This window comes from Oncorhynchus mykiss, chromosome 32, assembly GCF_013265735.2.
Source record: "Oncorhynchus mykiss isolate Arlee chromosome 32, USDA_OmykA_1.1, whole genome shotgun sequence".
NCBI classification, from domain to species: Eukaryota; Metazoa; Chordata; class Actinopteri; order Salmoniformes; family Salmonidae; genus Oncorhynchus; species Oncorhynchus mykiss.
The window spans coordinates 1,596,995-1,617,084 of NC_050572.1; the positions used below are offsets into that span (position 1 = coordinate 1,596,995).

The 20,090-nt window shown below is 54.0% G+C and overlaps 1 protein-coding gene across 1 annotated transcript in view; it reads left to right on the forward strand.

The window, feature by feature from the left end:
• The first annotated feature begins 3,355 nt into the window (after window positions 1-3,355).
• LOC110511936 (protein spire homolog 1-like) overlaps window positions 3,356-20,090 on the forward strand; it is a 39,224-nt gene continuing 22,489 nt past the window's right edge. Inside the window, exons 1-3 of the mRNA XM_036971668.1 lie at window positions 3,356-3,389; window positions 3,775-3,822; window positions 4,009-4,146. Of these exons, the coding sequence (XP_036827563.1) occupies window positions 4,060-4,146 (87 nt within the window). The 5' untranslated portion in view covers window positions 3,356-3,389; window positions 3,775-3,822; window positions 4,009-4,059. The remainder of the gene's footprint in view (window positions 3,390-3,774; window positions 3,823-4,008; window positions 4,147-20,090) is intronic.

Below are 20,090 nucleotides of genomic sequence, written 5' to 3' on the forward strand. Positions count from 1 at the left end.
GTCTGTAGTACTGAGGAGTCGGTAGTGGTCCCGTCTGTAGTACTGAGGAGTCTGTAGTGGTCCCGTCTGTAGTACTGAGGAGTCGGTAGTGGTCCCGTCTGTAGTACTGAGCAGTCGGTAGTGGTCCCGTCGGTAGTACTGAGGAGTCGTTAGTGGTCCCGTCGGTAGTACTGAGGAGGAGTCTGTAGTGGTCCTGTCGGTAGTACTGAGGAGGAAGAGTCTGTAGTGGTCCTGTCGGTAATACTGAGGAGGAAGAGTCTGTAGTGGTCCTGTCGGTAATACTGAGGAGGAGGAGTCGGTAGTGGTCCCTTCTGTAGTACTGAGTCGGTAGTGGTCCCGTCTGTAGTACTGAGGAGTCGGTAGTGGTCCCGTCTGTAGTACTGAGGAGTCGGTAGTGGTCCCGTCTGTAGTACTGAGGAGTCGGTAGTGGTCCCGTCTGTAGTACTGAGGAGTCGGTAGTGGTCCCGTCTGTAGTACTGAGGAGTCGGTAGTGGTCCCGTCTGTAGTACTGAGGAGTCGGTAGTGGTCCCGTCTGTAGTACTGAGGAGTCGGTAGTGGTCCCGTCTGTAGTACTGAGGAGTCGGTAGTGGTCCCGTCTGTAGTACTGAGGAGTCGGTAGTGGTCCCGTCTGTAGTACTGAGGAGTCGGTAGTGGTCCCGTCTGTAGTACTGAGGAGTCGGTAGTGGTCCCGTCTGTAGTACTGAGGAGTCGGTAGTGGTCCCGTCTGTAGTACTGAGGAGTCGGTAGTGGTCCCGTCTGTAGTACTGAGGAGTCGGTAGTGGTCCCGTCTGTAGTACTGAGGAGTCGGTAGTGGTCCCGTCTGTAGTACTGAGGAGTCGGTAGTGGTCCCGTCTGTAGTACTGAGGAGTCGGTAGTGGTCCCGTCGGTAGTACTGAGGAGTCGGTAGTGGTCCCGTCGGTAGTACTGAGGACGAGGAGTCGGTAGTGGTCCCGTCGGTAGTACTGAGGACGAGGAGTCGGTAGTGGTCCCGTCGGTAGTACTGAGGACGAGGAGTCGGTAGTGGTCCCGTCGGTAGTACTGAGGACGAGGAGTCGGTAGTGGTCCTGTCGGTAGTACTGAGGACGAGGAGTCGTTAGTGGGCCTGTCGGTAGTACTGAGGAGTCGGTAGTGGTCCTGTCGGTAGTACTGAGGAGTCGGTAGTGGTCCTGTCGGTAGTACTGAGGATTCGGTAGTGGTCCTGTCTGTAGTACTGAGGAGTCGGTAGTGGTCCTGTCTGTAGTACTGAGGAGTCGGTAGTTGTCCTGTCTGTAGTACTGAGGAGTCGGTAGTGGTCCTGTCTGTAGTACTGAGGACGAGGAGTCTGTAGTGGTCCTGTCGGTAGTACTGAGGACGAGGAGTCGGTAGTGGTCCTGTCGGTAGTACTGAGGACGAGGAGTCGGTAGTGGTCCTGTCGGTAGTACTGAGGACGAGGAGTCGGTAGTGGTCCTGTCGGTAGTACTGAGGACGAGGAGTCGGTAGTGGTCCTGTCGGTAGTACTGAGGACGAGGAGTCGGTAGTGGTCCTGTCGGTAATACTGAGGAGGAGGAGTCGGTAGTGGTCCTGTCGGTAGTACTGAGGAGGAGGAGTCGGTAGTGGTCCTGTCGGTAGTACTGAGGAGTCGGTAGTGGTCCCGTCTGTAGTACTGAGGAGTCTGTAGTGGTCCCGTCTGTAGTACTGAGAAGTCGGTAGTGGTCCTGTCGGAAATGGTCCTGTCTGTAATACTGAGGAGTCGGTAGTGGTCCTGTCGGTAGTGCTGAGGAGTCGTTAGTGGTCCTGTCGGTAGTACTGAGGAGGAGGAGTCTGTAGTGGTCCTGTCGGTAGTACTGAGGAGGAGTCTGTAGTGGTCCTGTCGGTAGTACTGAGGAGGAGGAGTCTGTAGTGGTCCTGTCGGTAGTACTGAGGAGGAAGAGTCTGTATTGGTCCTGTCGGTAATACTGAGGAGGAGGAGTCGGTAGTGGTCCTGTCGGTAGTACTGAGGAGTCGGTAGTGGTCCCTTCTGTAGTACTGAATTGGTAGTGGTCCCTTCTGTAGTATTGAGGAGTCGGTAGTGGTCCCGTCTGTAGTACTGGGTAGTGGTCCCGTCTGTAGTACTGAGGAGTCGGTAGTGGTCCTGTCTGTAGTACTGAGGAGTCTGTAGTGGTCCCGTCTGTAGTACTGAGGAGTCGGTAGTGGTCCCGTCGGTAGTACTGAGGAGTCGGTAGTGGTCCCGTCGGTAGTACTGAGGACGAGGAGTCGGTAGTGGTCCCGTCGGTAGTACTGAGGACAAGGAGTCGGTAGTGGTCCCGTCGGTAGTACTGAGGACGAGGAGTCGGTAGTGGTCCCGTCGGTAGTACTGAGGACGAGGAGTCGGTAGTGGTCCTGTCGGTAGTACTGAGGACGAGGAGTCGGTAGTGGTCCTGTCGGTAGTACTGAGGAGTCGGTAGTGGTCCTGTCGGTAGTACTGAGGAGTCGGTAGTGGTCCTGTCGGTAATACTGAGGAGGAGGAGTCGGTAGTGGTCCTGTCTGTAGTACTGAGGATTCGGTGGTGGTCCTGTCTGTAGTACTGAGTCGGTAGTGGTCCTGTCTGTAGTACTGAGGAGTCGGTAGTGGTCCTGTCGGTAGTGCTGAGGAGTCGTTAGTGGTCCTGTCGGTAGTACTGAGGAGGAGGAGTCTGTAGTGGTCCTGTCGGTAGTACTGAGGAGGAGGAGTCTGTAGTGGTCCTGTCGGTAGTACTGAGGAGGAGGAGTCTGTAGTGGTCCTGTCGGTAGTACTGAGGAGGAAGAGTCTGTAGTGGTCCTGTCGGTAATACTGAGGAGGAGGAGTCGGTAGTGGTCCTGTCGGTAGTACTGAGGAGTCGGTAGTGGTCCCTTCTGTAGTACTGAATTGGTAGTGGTCCCTTCTGTAGTACTGAATTGGTAGTGGTCCCGTCTGTAGTACTGAGGAGTCGGTAGTGGTCCCGTCTGTAGTACTGAGGAGTCGGTAGTGGTCCCGTCTGTAGTACTGAGGAGTCGGTAGTGGTCCCGTCTGTAGTACTGAGGAGTCGGTAGTGGTCCCGTCTGTAGTACTGAGGAGTCGGTAGTGGTCCCGTCTGTAGTACTGAGGAGTCGGTAGTGGTCCCGTCGGTAGTACTGAGGAGTCGGTAGTGGTCCCGTCGGTAGTACTGAGGACGAGGAGTCGGTAGTGGTCCCGTCGGTAGTACTGAGGACAAGGAGTCGGTAGTGGTCCCGTCGGTAGTACTGAGGACGAGGAGTCGGTAGTGGTCCCGTCGGTAGTACTGAGGACGAGGAGTCGGTAGTGGTCCTGTCGGTAGTACTGAGGACGAGGAGTCGGTAGTGGTCCTGTCAGTAATACTGGGCTGTTCTATTTCCTGTCAGGTGGAAAACCCCGCCCCCAGCAGTGGTGCTAAGGTGGTATGTCATGGATGTGTTATTCCACTCTAACTATGGGATGCATTCCAGGTCGTCACCACATTGATGTATAATATAACAATATAACAATATTCAGAGATTATTGGACCCCAGACTGCAAAAATGACGACCTGTAACGCACCCAATTACGTCATCAATGATCACCTAATACAACTTTTAGTCTTAAAACTAACACATTTTGGGAACAAATTTTTGACTTTGTACACCAACTGACTACATGACTCACTGGGTGTTAAGATGTCCTCAGAACTGCTGTGTTGTTCACTTCTGTTTGTCATCAGTCTGGGCATGCTCTGTCTGCTCCCTGGGAGTAATATCCTGGTGGGGGTTTAATAACACAACGTGGGGGGTGTGTGTGTTATTTCAGGAGGACTTCTGCTACCCTGTAGAGTGTCTGGCTCTAACAGTAGAAGAGGTGAGACTGTGTGTGTGTGTGTGTTATTTCAGGAGGACTTCTGCTACCCTGTAGAGTGTCTGGCTCTAACAGTAGAAGAGGTGATACTGTGTGTGTGTGTGTGTTATTTCAGGAGGACTTCTGCTACCCTGTAGAGTGTCTGGCTCTAACAGTAGAAGAGGTGATACTGTGTGTGTGTTATTTCAGGAGGACTTCTGCTACCCTGTAGAGTGTCTGGCTCTAACAGTAGAAGAGGTGATGCACATCAGACAGGTTCTGGTCAAAGCTGAGCTGGAGAAGTTCCAACAGTACAAAGACGTCTACAATGAACTGAGGAAAGGAAAGGTGAGAGCTGGTCCTGTCTAGACACTGTACTAGCGGGGCTGATCCTGTCTAGACACTGTACTAGCAGGGCTGGGTCTGTCTAGATACTGTACTAGCAGGGCTGGGTCTGTCTAGATACTGTACTAGTGGGGCTAAACTTGCGCCTGTCTAGATACTGTACTAGCGGGGCTAAACTTGGGCCTGTCTAGACACTGTACTAGCAGGACTGGGTCTGTCTAGACACTGTACTAGCGGGGCTGGGCCTGTCTAGACACTGTACTAGCGGGGCTAAACTTGGGCCTGTCTAGACACTGTACTAGCAGGACTGGGTCTGTCTAGACACTGTACTAGCAGGACTGGGTCTGTCTAGACACTGTACTAGCAGGGCTGGGTCTGTCTAGACACTGTACTAGCAGGGCTGGGTCTGTCTAGACACTGTACTAGCAGGGCTGGGTCTGTCTAGACACTGTACTAGCGGGGCTGGTCCTGTCTAGACACTGTACTAGCAGGGCTGGGTCTGTCTAGACACTGCACTAGCAGGGCTGGGTCTGTCTAGACACTGCACTAGCGGGGCTGGTCCTGTCTAGACACTGCACTAGCGGGGCTGGTCCTGTCTAGACACTGCACTAGCAGGGCTGGGTCTGTCTAGACACTGTACTAGCGGGGCTGGTCCTGTCTAGACACTGTACTAGCAGGGCTGGGTCTGTCTAGACACTGTACTAGCAGGGCTGGGTCTGTCTAGATACTGTACTAGCGGGGCTGGTCCTGTCTAGACACTGTACTAGCAGGGCTGGGTCTGTCTAGATACTGTACTAGCAGGGCTGGGTCTGTCTAGACACTGTACTAGCAGGGCTGGGTCTGTCTAGATACTGTACTAGCAGGGCTGGGTCTGTCTAGATACTGTACTAGTGGGGCTAAACTTGCGCCTGTCTAGATACTGTACTAGCGGGGCTAAACTTGGGCCTGTCTAGACACTGTACTAGCAGGACTGGGTCTGTCTAGACACTGTACTAGCGGGGCTGGGCCTGTCTAGACACTGTACTAGCGGGGCTAAACTTGGGCCTGTCTAGACACTGTACTAGCAGGACTGGGTCTGTCTAGACACTGTACTAGCAGGACTGGGTCTGTCTAGACACTGTACTAGCAGGGCTGGGTCTGTCTAGACACTGTACTAGCAGGGCTGGGTCTGTCTAGACACTGTACTAGCAGGGCTGGGTCTGTCTAGACACTGTACTAGCGGGGCTGGTCCTGTCTAGACACTGTACTAGCAGGGCTGGGTCTGTCTAGACACTGCACTAGCAGGGCTGGGTCTGTCTAGACACTGTACTAGCGGGGCTGGTCCTGTCTAGACACTGTACTAGCAGGGCTGGGTCTGTCTAGACACTGCACTAGCAGGGCTGGGTCTGTCTAGACACTGTACTAGCGGGGCTGGTCCTGTCTAGACACTGTACTAGCAGGGCTGGGTCTGTCTAGACACTACTAGCAGGGCTGGGTCTGTCTAGACACTGTACTAGCAGGACTGGGTCTGTCTAGACACTGTACTAGCAGGGCTGGTCCTGTCTAGACACTGTACTAGCAGGGCTGGGTCTGTCTAGACACTGTACTAGCAGGACTGGGTCTGTCTAGACACTGTACTAGCAGGGCTGGTCCTGTCTAGACACTGTACTAGCAGGGCTGGGTCTGTCTAGACACTGTACTAGTAGGGCTGGGTCTGTCTAGACACTGTACTAGCAGGGCTGGGTCTGTCTAGACACTGTACTAGCAGGGCTGGGTCTGTCTAGACACTGTACTAGCAGGGCTGGGTCTGTCTAGACACTGTACTAGCAGGACTGGGTCTGTCTAGATACTGTACTAGCAGGACTGGGTCTGTCTAGATACTGTACTAGCGGGGCTAAACTTGGGCCTGTCTAGATACTGTACTAGAGGGGCTAAACTTGGGCCTGTCTAGAGACTGTACTAGCGGGGCTAAACTTGGGCCTGTCTAGACACTGTACTAATAGGACTGGGTCTGTCTAGACACTGTACTAGCGGGGCTGGGCCTGTCTAGACACTGTACTAGCTGGGCTAAACTTGGGCCTGTCTAGAGACTGTACTAGCGGGGCTAAACTTGGGCCTGTCTAGACACTGTACTAGCAGGACTGGGTCTGTCTAGACACTGTACTAGCGGGGCTGGGCCTGTCTAGACACTGTACTAGCGGGGCTAAACTTGGGCCTGTCTCGACACTGTACTAGCAGGGCTGGGTCTGTCTAGTTACTGTACTAGCAGGGCTGGGTCTGTCTAGACACTGTACTAGCAGGGCTGGGTCTGTCTAGATACTGTACTAGCAGGGCTGGTCCTGTCTAGACACTGTACTAGCAGGGCTGGGTCTGTCTAGATACTGTACTAGCGGGGCTGGTCCTGTCTAGACACTGTACTAGCAGGGCTGGGTCTGTCTAGATACTGTACTAGCAGGGCTGGGTCTGTCTAGACACTGTACTAGCAGGGCTGGGTCTGTCTAGATACTGTACTAGCAGGGCTGGGTCTGTCTAGATACTGTACTAGTGGGGCTAAACTTGCGCCTGTCTAGATACTGTACTAGCGGGGCTAAACTTGGGCCTGTCTAGACACTGTACTAGCAGGACTGGGTCTGTCTAGACACTGTACTAGCGGGGCTGGGCCTGTCTAGACACTGTACTAGCGGGGCTAAACTTGGGCCTGTCTAGACACTGTACTAGCAGGACTGGGTCTGTCTAGACACTGTACTAGCAGGACTGGGCCTGTCTAGACACTGTACTAGCAGGGCTGGGTCTGTCTAGACACTGTACTAGCAGGGCTGGGTCTGTCTAGACACTGCACTAGCAGGGCTGGGTCTGTCTAGACACTGTACTAGCGGGGCTGGTCCTGTCTAGACACTGTACTAGCGGGGCTGGGTCTGTCTAGACACTGCACTAGCAGGGCTGGGTCTGTCTAGACACTGTACTAGCGGGGCTGGTCCTGTCTAGACACTGTACTAGCAGGGCTGGGTCTGTCTAGACACTGTACTAGCAGGGCTGGGTCTGTCTAGACACTGTACTAGCAGGACTGGGTCTGTCTAGACACTGTACTAGCAGGGCTGGTCCTGTCTAGACACTACTAGCAGGGCTGGGTCTGTCTAGACACTGTACTAGCAGGGCTGGGTCTGTCTAGACACTGTACTAGCAGGGCTGGGTCTGTCTAGACACTGTACTAGCAGGGCTGGGTCTGTCTAGACACTGTACTAGCAGGGCTGGGTCTGTCTAGACACTGTACTAGCAGGGCTGGGTCTGTCTAGACACTGTACTAGCAGGGCTGGGTCTGTCTAGACACTGTACTAGCAGGGCTGGGTCTGTCTAGACACTGTACTAGCAGGGCTGGGTCTGTCTAGACACTGTACTAGCAGGACTGGGTCTTTCTAGATACTGTACTAGCGGGGCTAAACTTGGGCCTGTCTAGATACTGTACTAGAGGGGCTAAACTTGGGCCTGTCTAGAGACTGTACTAGCGGGGCTAAACTTGGGCCTGTCTAGACACTGTACTAATAGGACTGGGTCTGTCTAGACACTGTACTAGCGGGGCTGGGCCTGTCTAGACACTGTACTAGCTGGGCTAAACTTGGGCCTGTCTAGACACTGTACTAGCGGGGCTGGTCCTGTCTAGACACTGTACTAGCGGGGCTAAACTTGGGCCTGTGTAGACACTGTACTAGCAGGACTGGGTCTGTCTAGACACTGTACTAGCGGGCTGGGCCTGTCTAGACACTGTACTAGCGGGGCTAAACTTGGGCCTGTCTCGACACTGTACTAGCAGGGCTGGGTCTGTCTAGATACTGTACTAGCGGGGCTGGGTCTGTCTAGACACTGTACTAGCGGGACTGGGTCTGTCTAGATACTGTACTAGCGGGACTGGGTCTGTCTAGATACTCTACCAGCAGGCTGGGTCTGTCTAGATACTGTACTAGCAGGGCTGGGTCTGTCTAGACACTGTACTAGCAGGGCTGGGTCTGTCTAGGCACTGTACTAGCAGGGCTGGGTCTGTCTAGATACTGTACTAGCAGGGCTGGGTCTGTCTAGACACTGTACTAGCAGGGCTGGGTCTGTCTAGACACTGTACTAGCAGGGCTGGGTCTGTCTAGACACTGTACTAGCAGGACTGGGTCTGTCTAGACACTGTACTAGCAGGGCTGGGTCTGTCTAGACACTGTACTAGCAGGGCTGGGTCTGTCTAGACACTGTACTAGCGGGGCTGGGTCTGTCTAGACACTGTACTAGCGGGGCTGGGTCTGTCTAGATACTGTACTAGCAGGGCTGGGTCTGTCTAGACACTGTACTAGCAGGACTGGGTCTGTCTAGATACTGTACTAGCAGGACTGGGTCTGTCTAGATACTGTACTAGCGGGGCTAAACTTGGGCCTGTGTAGATACTGTACTAGCGGGGCTAAACTTGGGCCTGTCTAGATACTGTACTAGCGGGGCTAAACTTGGGCCTGTCTAGATACTGTACTAGCGGGGCTAAACTTTGGCCTGTCTAGATACTGTACTAGCGGGGCTGGGCCTGTCTAGATACTGTAGTAGCGGGGCTAAACTTGGGCCTGTCTCGACACTGTACTAGCAGGGCTGGGTCTGTCTAGATACTGTACTAGCGGGGCTGGGTCTGTCTAGACACTGTACTAGCGGGACTGGGTCTGTCTAGACACTGTACTAGCGGGCTGGGCCTGTCTAGACACTGTACTAGCGGGGCTAAACTTGGGCCTGTCTCGACACTGTACTAGCAGGGCTGGGTCTGTCTAGATACTGTACTAGCGGGGCTGGGTCTGTCTAGACACTGTACTAGCGGGACTGGGTCTGTCTAGATACTGTACTAGCGGGACTGGGTCTGTCTAGATACTCTACCAGCAGGCTGGGTCTGTCTAGATACTGTACTAGCAGGGCTGGGTCTGTCTAGACACTGTACTAGCAGGGCTGGGTCTGTCTAGGCACTGTACTAGCAGGGCTGGGTCTGTCTAGATACTGTACTAGCAGGGCTGGGTCTGTCTAGACACTGTACTAGCAGGGCTGGGTCTGTCTAGACACTGTACTAGCAGGGCTGGGTCTGTCTAGACACTGTACTAGCAGGACTGGGTCTGTCTAGACACTGTACTAGCAGGGCTGGGTCTGTCTAGACACTGTACTAGCAGGGCTGGGTCTGTCTAGACACTGTACTAGCGGGGCTGGGTCTGTCTAGACACTGTACTAGCGGGGCTGGGTCTGTCTAGATACTGTACTAGCAGGGCTGGGTCTGTCTAGACACTGTACTAGCAGGACTGGGTCTGTCTAGATACTGTACTAGCAGGACTGGGTCTGTCTAGATACTGTACTAGCGGGGCTAAACTTGGGCCTGTGTAGATACTGTACTAGCGGGGCTAAACTTGGGCCTGTCTAGATACTGTACTAGCGGGGCTAAACTTGGGCCTGTCTAGATACTGTACTAGCGGGGCTAAACTTTGGCCTGTCTAGATACTGTACTAGCGGGGCTGGGCCTGTCTAGATACTGTAGTAGCGGGGCTAAACTTTGGCCTGTCTAGATACTGTACTAGCGGGGCTGGGTCTGTCTAGACACTGTACTAGCGGGACTGGGTCTGTCTAGACACTGTACTAGCGGGACTGGGTCTATCTAGATACTGTACTAGCGGGACTGGGTCTGTCTAGACACTGTACTAGCGGGGCTAAACTTGGGCCTGTGTAGACACTGTACTAGCAGGACTGGGTCTGTCTAGACACTGTACTAGCAGGGCTGGGTCTGTCTAGACACTGTACTAGCAGGGCTGGGTCTGTCTAGACACTGTACTAGCGGGGCTGGTCCTGTCTAGACACTGTACTAGCAGGGCTGGGTCTGTCTAGACACTGCACTAGCAGGGCTGGGTCTGTCTAGACACTGTACTAGCGGGGCTGGTCCTGTCTAGACACTGTACTAGCAGGGCTGGGTCTGTCTAGACACTGCACTAGCAGGGCTGGGTCTGTCTAGACACTGTACTAGCGGGGCTGGTCCTGTCTAGACACTGTACTAGCAGGGCTGGGTCTGTCTAGACACTGTACTAGCAGGGCTGGGTCTGTCTAGATACTGTACTAGCGGGGCTGGTCCTGTCTAGACACTGTACTAGCAGGGCTGGGTCTGTCTAGATACTGTACTAGCAGGGCTGGGTCTGTCTAGATACTGTACTAGCAGGGCTGGGTCTGTCTAGATACTGTACTAGTGGGGCTAAACTTGCGCCTGTCTAGATACTGTACTAGCGGGGCTAAACTTGGGCCTGTCTAGACACTGTACTAGCAGGACTGGGTCTGTCTAGACACTGTACTAGCGGGGCTGGGCCTGTCTAGACACTGTACTAGCGGGGCTAAACTTGGGCCTGTCTAGACACTGTACTAGCAGGACTGGGTCTGTCTAGACACTGTACTAGCAGGACTGGGTCTGTCTAGACACTGTACTAGCAGGGCTGGGTCTGTCTAGACACTGTACTAGCAGGGCTGGGTCTGTCTAGACACTGTACTAGCAGGGCTGGGTCTGTCTAGACACTGTACTAGCAGGGCTGGGTCTGTCTAGACACTGTACTAGCGGGGCTGGTCCTGTCTAGACACTGTACTAGCAGGGCTGGGTCTGTCTAGACACTGCACTAGCAGGGCTGGGTCTGTCTAGACACTGTACTAGCGGGGCTGGTCCTGTCTAGACACTGTACTAGCAGGGCTGGGTCTGTCTAGACACTGCACTAGCAGGGCTGGGTCTGTCTAGACACTGTACTAGCGGGGCTGGTCCTGTCTAGACACTGTACTAGCAGGGCTGGGTCTGTCTAGACACTGTACTAGCAGGGCTGGGTCTGTCTAGACACTGTACTAGCAGGACTGGGTCTGTCTAGACACTGTACTAGCAGGGCTGGGTCTGTCTAGACACTGTACTAGCAGGGCTGGGTCTGTCTAGACACTGTACTAGCAGGGCTGGGTCTGTCTAGACACTGTACTAGCAGGGCTGGGTCTGTCTAGACACTGTACTAGTAGGGCTGGGTCTGTCTAGACACTGTACTAGCAGGGCTGGGTCTGTCTAGACACTGTACTAGCAGGGCTGGGTCTGTCTAGACACTGTACTAGCAGGGCTGGGTCTGTCTAGACACTGTACTAGCAGGACTGGGTCTGTCTAGATACTGTACTAGCGGGGCTAAACTTGGGCCTGTCTAGATACTGTACTAGAGGGGCTAAACTTGGGCCTGTCTAGAGACTGTACTAGCGGGGCTAAACTTGGGCCTGTCTAGACACTGTACTAATAGGACTGGGTCTGTCTAGACACTGTACTAGCGGGGCTGGGCCTGTCTAGACACTGTACTAGCTGGGCTAAACTTGGGCCTGTCTAGAGACTGTACTAGCGGGGCTAAACTTGGGCCTGTCTAGACACTGTACTAGCAGGACTGGGTCTGTCTAGACACTGTACTAGCGGGGCTGGGCCTGTCTAGACACTGTACTAGCGGGGCTAAACTTGGGCCTGTCTCGACACTGTACTAGCAGGGCTGGGTCTGTCTAGTTACTGTACTAGCAGGGCTGGGTCTGTCTAGACACTGTACTAGCAGGGCTGGGTCTGTCTAGATACTGTACTAGCAGGGCTGGTCCTGTCTAGACACTGTACTAGCAGGGCTGGGTCTGTCTAGATACTGTACTAGCGGGGCTGGTCCTGTCTAGACACTGTACTAGCAGGGCTGGGTCTGTCTAGATACTGTACTAGCAGGGCTGGGTCTGTCTAGACACTGTACTAGCAGGGCTGGGTCTGTCTAGATACTGTACTAGCAGGGCTGGGTCTGTCTAGATACTGTACTAGTGGGGCTAAACTTGCGCCTGTCTAGATACTGTACTAGCGGGGCTAAACTTGGGCCTGTCTAGACACTGTACTAGCAGGACTGGGTCTGTCTAGACACTGTACTAGCGGGGCTGGGCCTGTCTAGACACTGTACTAGCGGGGCTAAACTTGGGCCTGTCTAGACACTGTACTAGCAGGACTGGGTCTGTCTAGACACTGTACTAGCAGGACTGGGCCTGTCTAGACACTGTACTAGCAGGACTGGGCCTGTCTAGACACTGTACTAGCGGGGCTGGTCCTGTCTAGACACTGCACTAGCAGGGCTGGGTCTGTCTAGACACTGCACTAGCAGGGCTGGGTCTGTCTAGACACTGTACTAGCGGGGCTGGTCCTGTCTAGACACTGTACTAGCAGGGCTGGGTCTGTCTAGACACTGTACTAGCAGGGCTGGGTCTGTCTAGACACTGTACTAGCAGGGCTGGTCCTGTCTAGACACTGTACTAGCAGGGCTGGGTCTGTCTAGACACTGTACTAGTAGGGCTGGGTCTGTCTAGACACTGTACTAGCAGGGCTGGGTCTGTCTAGACACTGTACTAGCAGGGCTGGGTCTGTCTAGACACTGTACTAGCAGGGCTGGGTCTGTCTAGACACTGTACTAGCAGGACTGGGTCTGTCTAGATACTGTACTAGCAGGACTGGGTCTGTCTAGATACTGTACTAGCGGGGCTAAACTTGGGCCTGTCTAGATACTGTACTAGAGGGGCTAAACTTGGGCCTGTCTAGAGACTGTACTAGCGGGGCTAAACTTGGGCCTGTCTAGACACTGTACTAATAGGACTGGGTCTGTCTAGACACTGTACTAGCGGGGCTGGGCCTGTCTAGACACTGTACTAGCTGGGCTAAACTTGGGCCTGTCTAGAGACTGTACTAGCGGGGCTAAACTTGGGCCTGTCTAGACACTGTACTAGCAGGACTGGGTCTGTCTAGACACTGTACTAGCGGGGCTGGGCCTGTCTAGACACTGTACTAGCGGGGCTAAACTTGGGCCTGTCTAGACACTGTACTAGCAGGGCTGGGTCTGTCTAGTTACTGTACTAGCAGGGCTGGGTCTGTCTAGACACTGTACTAGCAGGGCTGGGTCTGTCTAGATACTGTACTAGCAGGGCTGGTCCTGTCTAGACACTGTACTAGCAGGGCTGGGTCTGTCTAGATACTGTACTAGCGGGGCTGGTCCTGTCTAGACACTGTACTAGCAGGGCTGGGTCTGTCTAGATACTGTACTAGCAGGGCTGGGTCTGTCTAGACACTGTACTAGCAGGGCTGGGTCTGTCTAGATACTGTACTAGCAGGGCTGGGTCTGTCTAGATACTGTACTAGTGGGGCTAAACTTGCGCCTGTCTAGATACTGTACTAGCGGGGCTAAACTTGGGCCTGTCTAGACACTGTACTAGCAGGACTGGGTCTGTCTAGACACTGTACTAGCGGGGCTGGGCCTGTCTAGACACTGTACTAGCGGGGCTAAACTTGGGCCTGTCTAGACACTGTACTAGCAGGACTGGGTCTGTCTAGACACTGTACTAGCAGGACTGGGCCTGTCTAGACACTGTACTAGCAGGGCTGGGTCTGTCTAGACACTGTACTAGCAGGGCTGGGTCTGTCTAGACACTGCACTAGCAGGGCTGGGTCTGTCTAGACACTGTACTAGCGGGGCTGGTCCTGTCTAGACACTGTACTAGCGGGGCTGGGTCTGTCTAGACACTGCACTAGCAGGGCTGGGTCTGTCTAGACACTGTACTAGCGGGGCTGGTCCTGTCTAGACACTGTACTAGCAGGGCTGGGTCTGTCTAGAGACTGTACTAGCAGGGCTGGGTCTGTCTAGACACTGTACTAGCAGGACTGGGTCTGTCTAGACACTGTACTAGCAGGGCTGGTCCTGTCTAGACACTACTAGCAGGGCTGGGTCTGTCTAGACACTGTACTAGCAGGGCTGGGTCTGTCTAGACACTGTACTAGCAGGGCTGGGTCTGTCTAGACACTGTACTAGCAGGGCTGGGTCTGTCTAGACACTGTACTAGCAGGGCTGGGTCTGTCTAGACACTGTACTAGCAGGGCTGGGTCTGTCTAGACACTGTACTAGCAGGGCTGGGTCTGTCTAGACACTGTACTAGCAGGGCTGGGTCTGTCTAGACACTGTACTAGCAGGGCTGGGTCTGTCTAGACACTGTACTAGCAGGACTGGGTCTTTCTAGATACTGTACTAGCGGGGCTAAACTTGGGCCTGTCTAGATACTGTACTAGAGGGGCTAAACTTGGGCCTGTCTAGAGACTGTACTAGCGGGGCTAAACTTGGGCCTGTCTAGACACTGTACTAATAGGACTGGGTCTGTCTAGACACTGTACTAGCGGGGCTGGGCCTGTCTAGACACTGTACTAGCTGGGCTAAACTTGGGCCTGTCTAGACACTGTACTAGCGGGGCTGGTCCTGTCTAGACACTGTACTAGCGGGGCTAAACTTGGGCCTGTGTAGACACTGTACTAGCAGGACTGGGTCTGTCTAGACACTGTACTAGCGGGCTGGGCCTGTCTAGACACTGTACTAGCGGGGCTAAACTTGGGCCTGTCTCGACACTGTACTAGCAGGGCTGGGTCTGTCTAGATACTGTACTAGCGGGGCTGGGTCTGTCTAGACACTGTACTAGCGGGACTGGGTCTGTCTAGATACTGTACTAGCGGGACTGGGTCTGTCTAGATACTCTACCAGCAGGCTGGGTCTGTCTAGATACTGTACTAGCAGGGCTGGGTCTGTCTAGACACTGTACTAGCAGGGCTGGGTCTGTCTAGGCACTGTACTAGCAGGGCTGGGTCTGTCTAGATACTGTACTAGCAGGGCTGGGTCTGTCTAGACACTGTACTAGCAGGGCTGGGTCTGTCTAGACACTGTACTAGCAGGGCTGGGTCTGTCTAGACACTGTACTAGCAGGGCTGGGTCTGTCTAGACACTGTACTAGCAGGGCTGGGTCTGTCTAGACACTGTACTAGCAGGGCTGGGTCTGTCTAGACACTGTACTAGCAGGGCTGGGTCTGTCTAGACACTGTACTAGCGGGGCTGGGTCTGTCTAGACACTGTACTAGCGGGGCTGGGTCTGTCTAGATACTGTACTAGCAGGGCTGGGTCTGTCTAGACACTGTACTAGCAGGACTGGGTCTGTCTAGATACTGTACTAGCAGGACTGGGTCTGTCTAGATACTGTACTAGCGGGGCTAAACTTGGGCCTGTGTAGATACTGTACTAGCGGGGCTAAACTTGGGCCTGTCTAGATACTGTACTAGCGGGGCTAAACTTGGGCCTGTCTAGATACTGTACTAGCGGGGCTAAACTTTGGCCTGTCTAGATACTGTACTAGCGGGGCTGGGCCTGTCTAGATACTGTAGTAGCGGGGCTAAACTTTGGCCTGTCTAGATACTGTACTAGCGGGGCTGGGTCTGTCTAGACACTGTACTAGCGGGACTGGGTCTGTCTAGACACTGTACTAGCGGGACTGGGTCTATCTAGATACTGTACTAGCGGGACTGGGTCTGTCTAGACACTGTACTAGCGGGGCTAAACTTGGGCCTGTGTAGACACTGTACTAGCAGGACTGGGTCTGTCTAGACACTGTACTAGCAGGGCTGGGTCTGTCTAGACACTGTACTAGCAGGGCTGGGTCTGTCTAGACACTGTACTAGCGGGGCTGGTCCTGTCTAGACACTGTACTAGCAGGGCTGGGTCTGTCTAGACACTGCACTAGCAGGGCTGGGTCTGTCTAGACACTGTACTAGCGGGGCTGGTCCTGTCTAGACACTGTACTAGCAGGGCTGGGTCTGTCTAGACACTGCACTAGCAGGGCTGGGTCTGTCTAGACACTGTACTAGCGGGGCTGGTCCTGTCTAGACACTGTACTAGCAGGGCTGGGTCTGTCTAGACACTGTACTAGCAGGGCTGGGTCTGTCTAGATACTGTACTAGCGGGGCTGGTCCTGTCTAGACACTGTACTAGCAGGGCTGGGTCTGTCTAGATACTGTACTAGCAGGGCTGGGTCTGTCTAGATACTGTACTAGCAGGGCTGGGTCTGTCTAGATACTGTACTAGTGGGGCTAAACTTGCGCCTGTCTAGATACTGTACTAGCGGGGCTAAACTTGGGCCTGTCTAGACACTGTACTAGCAGGACTGGGTCTGTCTAGACACTGTACTAGCGGGGCTGGGCCTGTCTAGACACTACTAGCGGGGCTAAACTTGGGCCTGTCTAGACACTGTACTAGCAGGACTGGGTCTGTCTAGACACTGTACTAGCAGGACTGGGTCTGTCTAGACACTGTACTAGCAGGGCTGGGTCTGTCTAGACACTGTACTAGCAGGGCTGGGTCTGTCTAGACACTGTACTAGCAGGGCTGGGTCTGTCTAGACACTGTACTAGCAGGGCTGGGTCTGTCTAGACACTGTACTAGCGGGGCTGGTCCTGTCTAGACACTGTACTAGCAGGGCTGGGTCTGTCTAGACACTGCACTAGCAGGGCTGGGTCTGTCTAGACACTGTACTAGCGGGGCTGGTCCTGTCTAGACACTGTACTAGCAGGGCTGGGTCTGTCTAGACACTGCACTAGCAGGGCTGGGTCTGTCTAGACACTGTACTAGCGGGGCTGGTCCTGTCTAGACACTGTACTAGCAGGGCTGGGTCTGTCTAGACACTGTACTAGCAGGGCTGGGTCTGTCTAGACACTGTACTAGCAGGACTGGGTCTATCTAGACACTGTACTAGCAGGGCTGGGTCTGTCTAGACACTGTACTAGCAGGGCTGGGTCTGTCTAGACACTGTACTAGCAGGGCTGGGTCTGTCTAGACACTGTACTAGCAGGGCTGGTCCTGTCTAGACACTGTACTAGCAGGGCTGGGTCTGTCTAGACACTGTACTAGCAGGGCTGGGTCTGTCTAGACACTGTACTAGCAGGGCTGGGTCTGTCTAGACACTGTACTAGCAGGGCTGGGTCTGTCTAGACACTGTACTAGCAGGACTGGGTCTGTCTAGATACTGTACTAGCGGGGCTAAACTTGGGCCTGTCTAGATACTGTACTAGAGGGGCTAAACTTGGGCCTGTCTAGAGACTGTACTAGCGGGGCTAAACTTGGGCCTGTCTAGACACTGTACTAATAGGACTGGGTCTGTCTAGACACTGTACTAGCGGGGCTGGGCCTGTCTAGACACTGTACTAGCTGGGCTAAACTTGGGCCTGTCTAGAGACTGTACTAGCGGGGCTAAACTTGGGCCTGTCTAGACACTGTACTAGCAGGACTGGGTCTGTCTAGACACTGTACTAGCGGGGCTGGGCCTGTCTAGACACTGTACTAGCGGGGCTAAACTTGGGCCTGTCTCGACACTGTACTAGCAGGGCTGGGTCTGTCTAGTTACTGTACTAGCAGGGCTGGGTCTGTCTAGACACTGTACTAGCAGGGCTGGGTCTGTCTAGATACTGTACTAGCAGGGCTGGTCCTGTCTAGACACTGTACTAGCAGGGCTGGGTCTGTCTAGATACTGTACTAGCGGGGCTGGTCCTGTCTAGACACTGTACTAGCAGGGCTGGGTCTGTCTAGATACTGTACTAGCAGGGCTGGGTCTGTCTAGACACTGTACTAGCAGGGCTGGGTCTGTCTAGATACTGTACTAGCAGGGCTGGGTCTGTCTAGATACTGTACTAGTGGGGCTAAACTTGCGCCTGTCTAGATACTGTACTAGCGGGGCTAAACTTGGGCCTGTCTAGACACTGTACTAGCAGGACTGGGTCTGTCTAGACACTGTACTAGCGGGGCTGGGCCTGTCTAGACACTGTACTAGCGGGGCTAAACTTGGGCCTGTCTAGACACTGTACTAGCAGGACTGGGTCTGTCTAGACACTGTACTAGCAGGACTGGGCCTGTCTAGACACTGTACTAGCAGGACTGGGCCTGTCTAGACACTGTACTAGCGGGGCTGGTCCTGTCTAGACACTGCACTAGCAGGGCTGGGTCTGTCTAGACACTGCACTAGCAGGGCTGGGTCTGTCTAGACACTGTACTAGCGGGGCTGGTCCTGTCTAGACACTGTACTAGCAGGGCTGGGTCTGTCTAGACACTGTACTAGCAGGGCTGGGTCTGTCTAGACACTGTACTAGCAGGGCTGGGTCTGTCTAGACACTGTACTAGCAGGACTGGGTCTGTCTAGACACTGTACTAGCAGGGCTGGTCCTGTCTAGACACTACTAGCAGGGCTGGGTCTGTCTAGACACTGTACTAGCAGGGCTGGTCCTGTCTAGACACTGTACTAGCAGGGCTGGGTCTGTCTAGACACTGTACTAGCAGGGCTGGGTCTGTCTAGACACTGTACTAGCAGGGCTGGGTCTGTCTAGACACTGTACTAGCAGGGCTGGGTCTGTCTAGACACTGTACTAGCAGGGCTGGGTCTGTCTAGACACTGTACTAGCAGGGCTGGGTCTTTCTAGATACTGTACTAGCAGGACTGGGTCTGTCTAGATACTGTACTAGCGGGGCTAAACTTGGGCCTGTCTAGATACTGTACTAGAGGGGCTAAACTTGGGCCTGTCTAGAGACTGTACTAGCGGGGCTAAACTTGGGCCTGTCTAGACACTGTACTAATAGGACTGGGTCTGTCTAGACACTGTACTAGCGGGGCTGGGCCTGTCTAGACACTGTACTAGCTGGGCTAAACTTGGGCCTGTCTAGACACTGTACTAGCAGGACTGGGTCTGTCTAGACACTGTACTAGCGGGGCTGGGCCTGTCTAGACACTGTACTAGCGGGGCTAAACTTGGGCCTGTCTCGACACTGTACTAGCAGGGCTGGGTCTGTCTAGATACTGTACTAGCGGGGCTGGGTCTGTCTAGACACTGTACTAGCGGGACTGGGTCTGTCTAGATACTGTACTAGCGGGACTGGGTCTGTCTAGATACTCTACCAGCAGGCTGGGTCTGTCTAGATACTCTACCAGCAGGCTGGGTCTGTCTAGATACTGTACTAGCAGGGCTGGGTCTGTCTAGACACTGTACTAGCAGGGCTGGGTCTGTCTAGATACTGTACTAGCAGGGCTGGGTCTGTCTAGACACTGTACTAGCAGGGCTGGGTCTGTCTAGACACTGTACTAGCAGGGCTGGGTCTGTCTAGACACTGTACTAGCAGGGCTGGGTCTGTCTAGACACTGTACTAGCAGGGCTGGGTCTGTCTAGACACTGTACTAGCAGGGCTGGGTCTGTCTAGACACTGTACTAGCAGGGCTGGGTCTGTCTAGACACTGTACTAGCGGGGCTGGGTCTGTCTAGACACTGTACTAGCGGGGCTGGGTCTGTCTAGATACAGTACTAGCGGGGCTGGGTCTGTCTAGACACTGTACTAGCAGGACTGGGTCTGTCTAGACACTGTACTAGCGGGGCTGGGCCTGTCTAGACACTGTACTAGCGGGGCTAAACTTGGGCCTGTCTCGACACTGTACTAGCAGGGCTGGGTCTGTCTAGTTACTGTACTAGCAGGGCTGGGTCTGTCTAGACACTGTACTAGCAGGGCTGGGTCTGTCTAGACACTGTACTAGCGGGGCTGGTCCTGTCTAGACACTGTACTAGCAGGGCTGGGTCTGTCTAGACACTGCACTAGCAGGGCTGGGTCTGTCTAGACACTGTACTAGCGGGGCTGGTCCTGTCTAGACACTGTACTAGCAGGGCTGGGTCTGTCTAGACACTGTACTAGCAGGGCTGGGTCTGTCTAGATACTGTACTAGCGGGGCTGGTCCTGTCTAGACACTGTACTAGCAGGGCTGGGTCTGTCTAGATACTGTACTAGCAGGGCTGGGTCTGTCTAGACACTGTACTAGCAGGACTGGGTCTGTCTAGACACTGTACTAGCAGGGCTGGTCCTGTCTAGACACTACTAGCAGGGCTGGGTCTGTCTAGACACTGTACTAGCAGGGCTGGTCCTGTCTAGACACTGTACTAGCAGGGCTGGGTCTGTCTAGACACTGTACTAGCAGGGCTGGGTCTGTCTAGACACTGTACTAGCAGGGCTGGGTCTGTCTAGACACTGTACTAGCAGGGCTGGGTCTGTCTAGACACTGTACTAGCAGGGCTGGGTCTGTCTAGA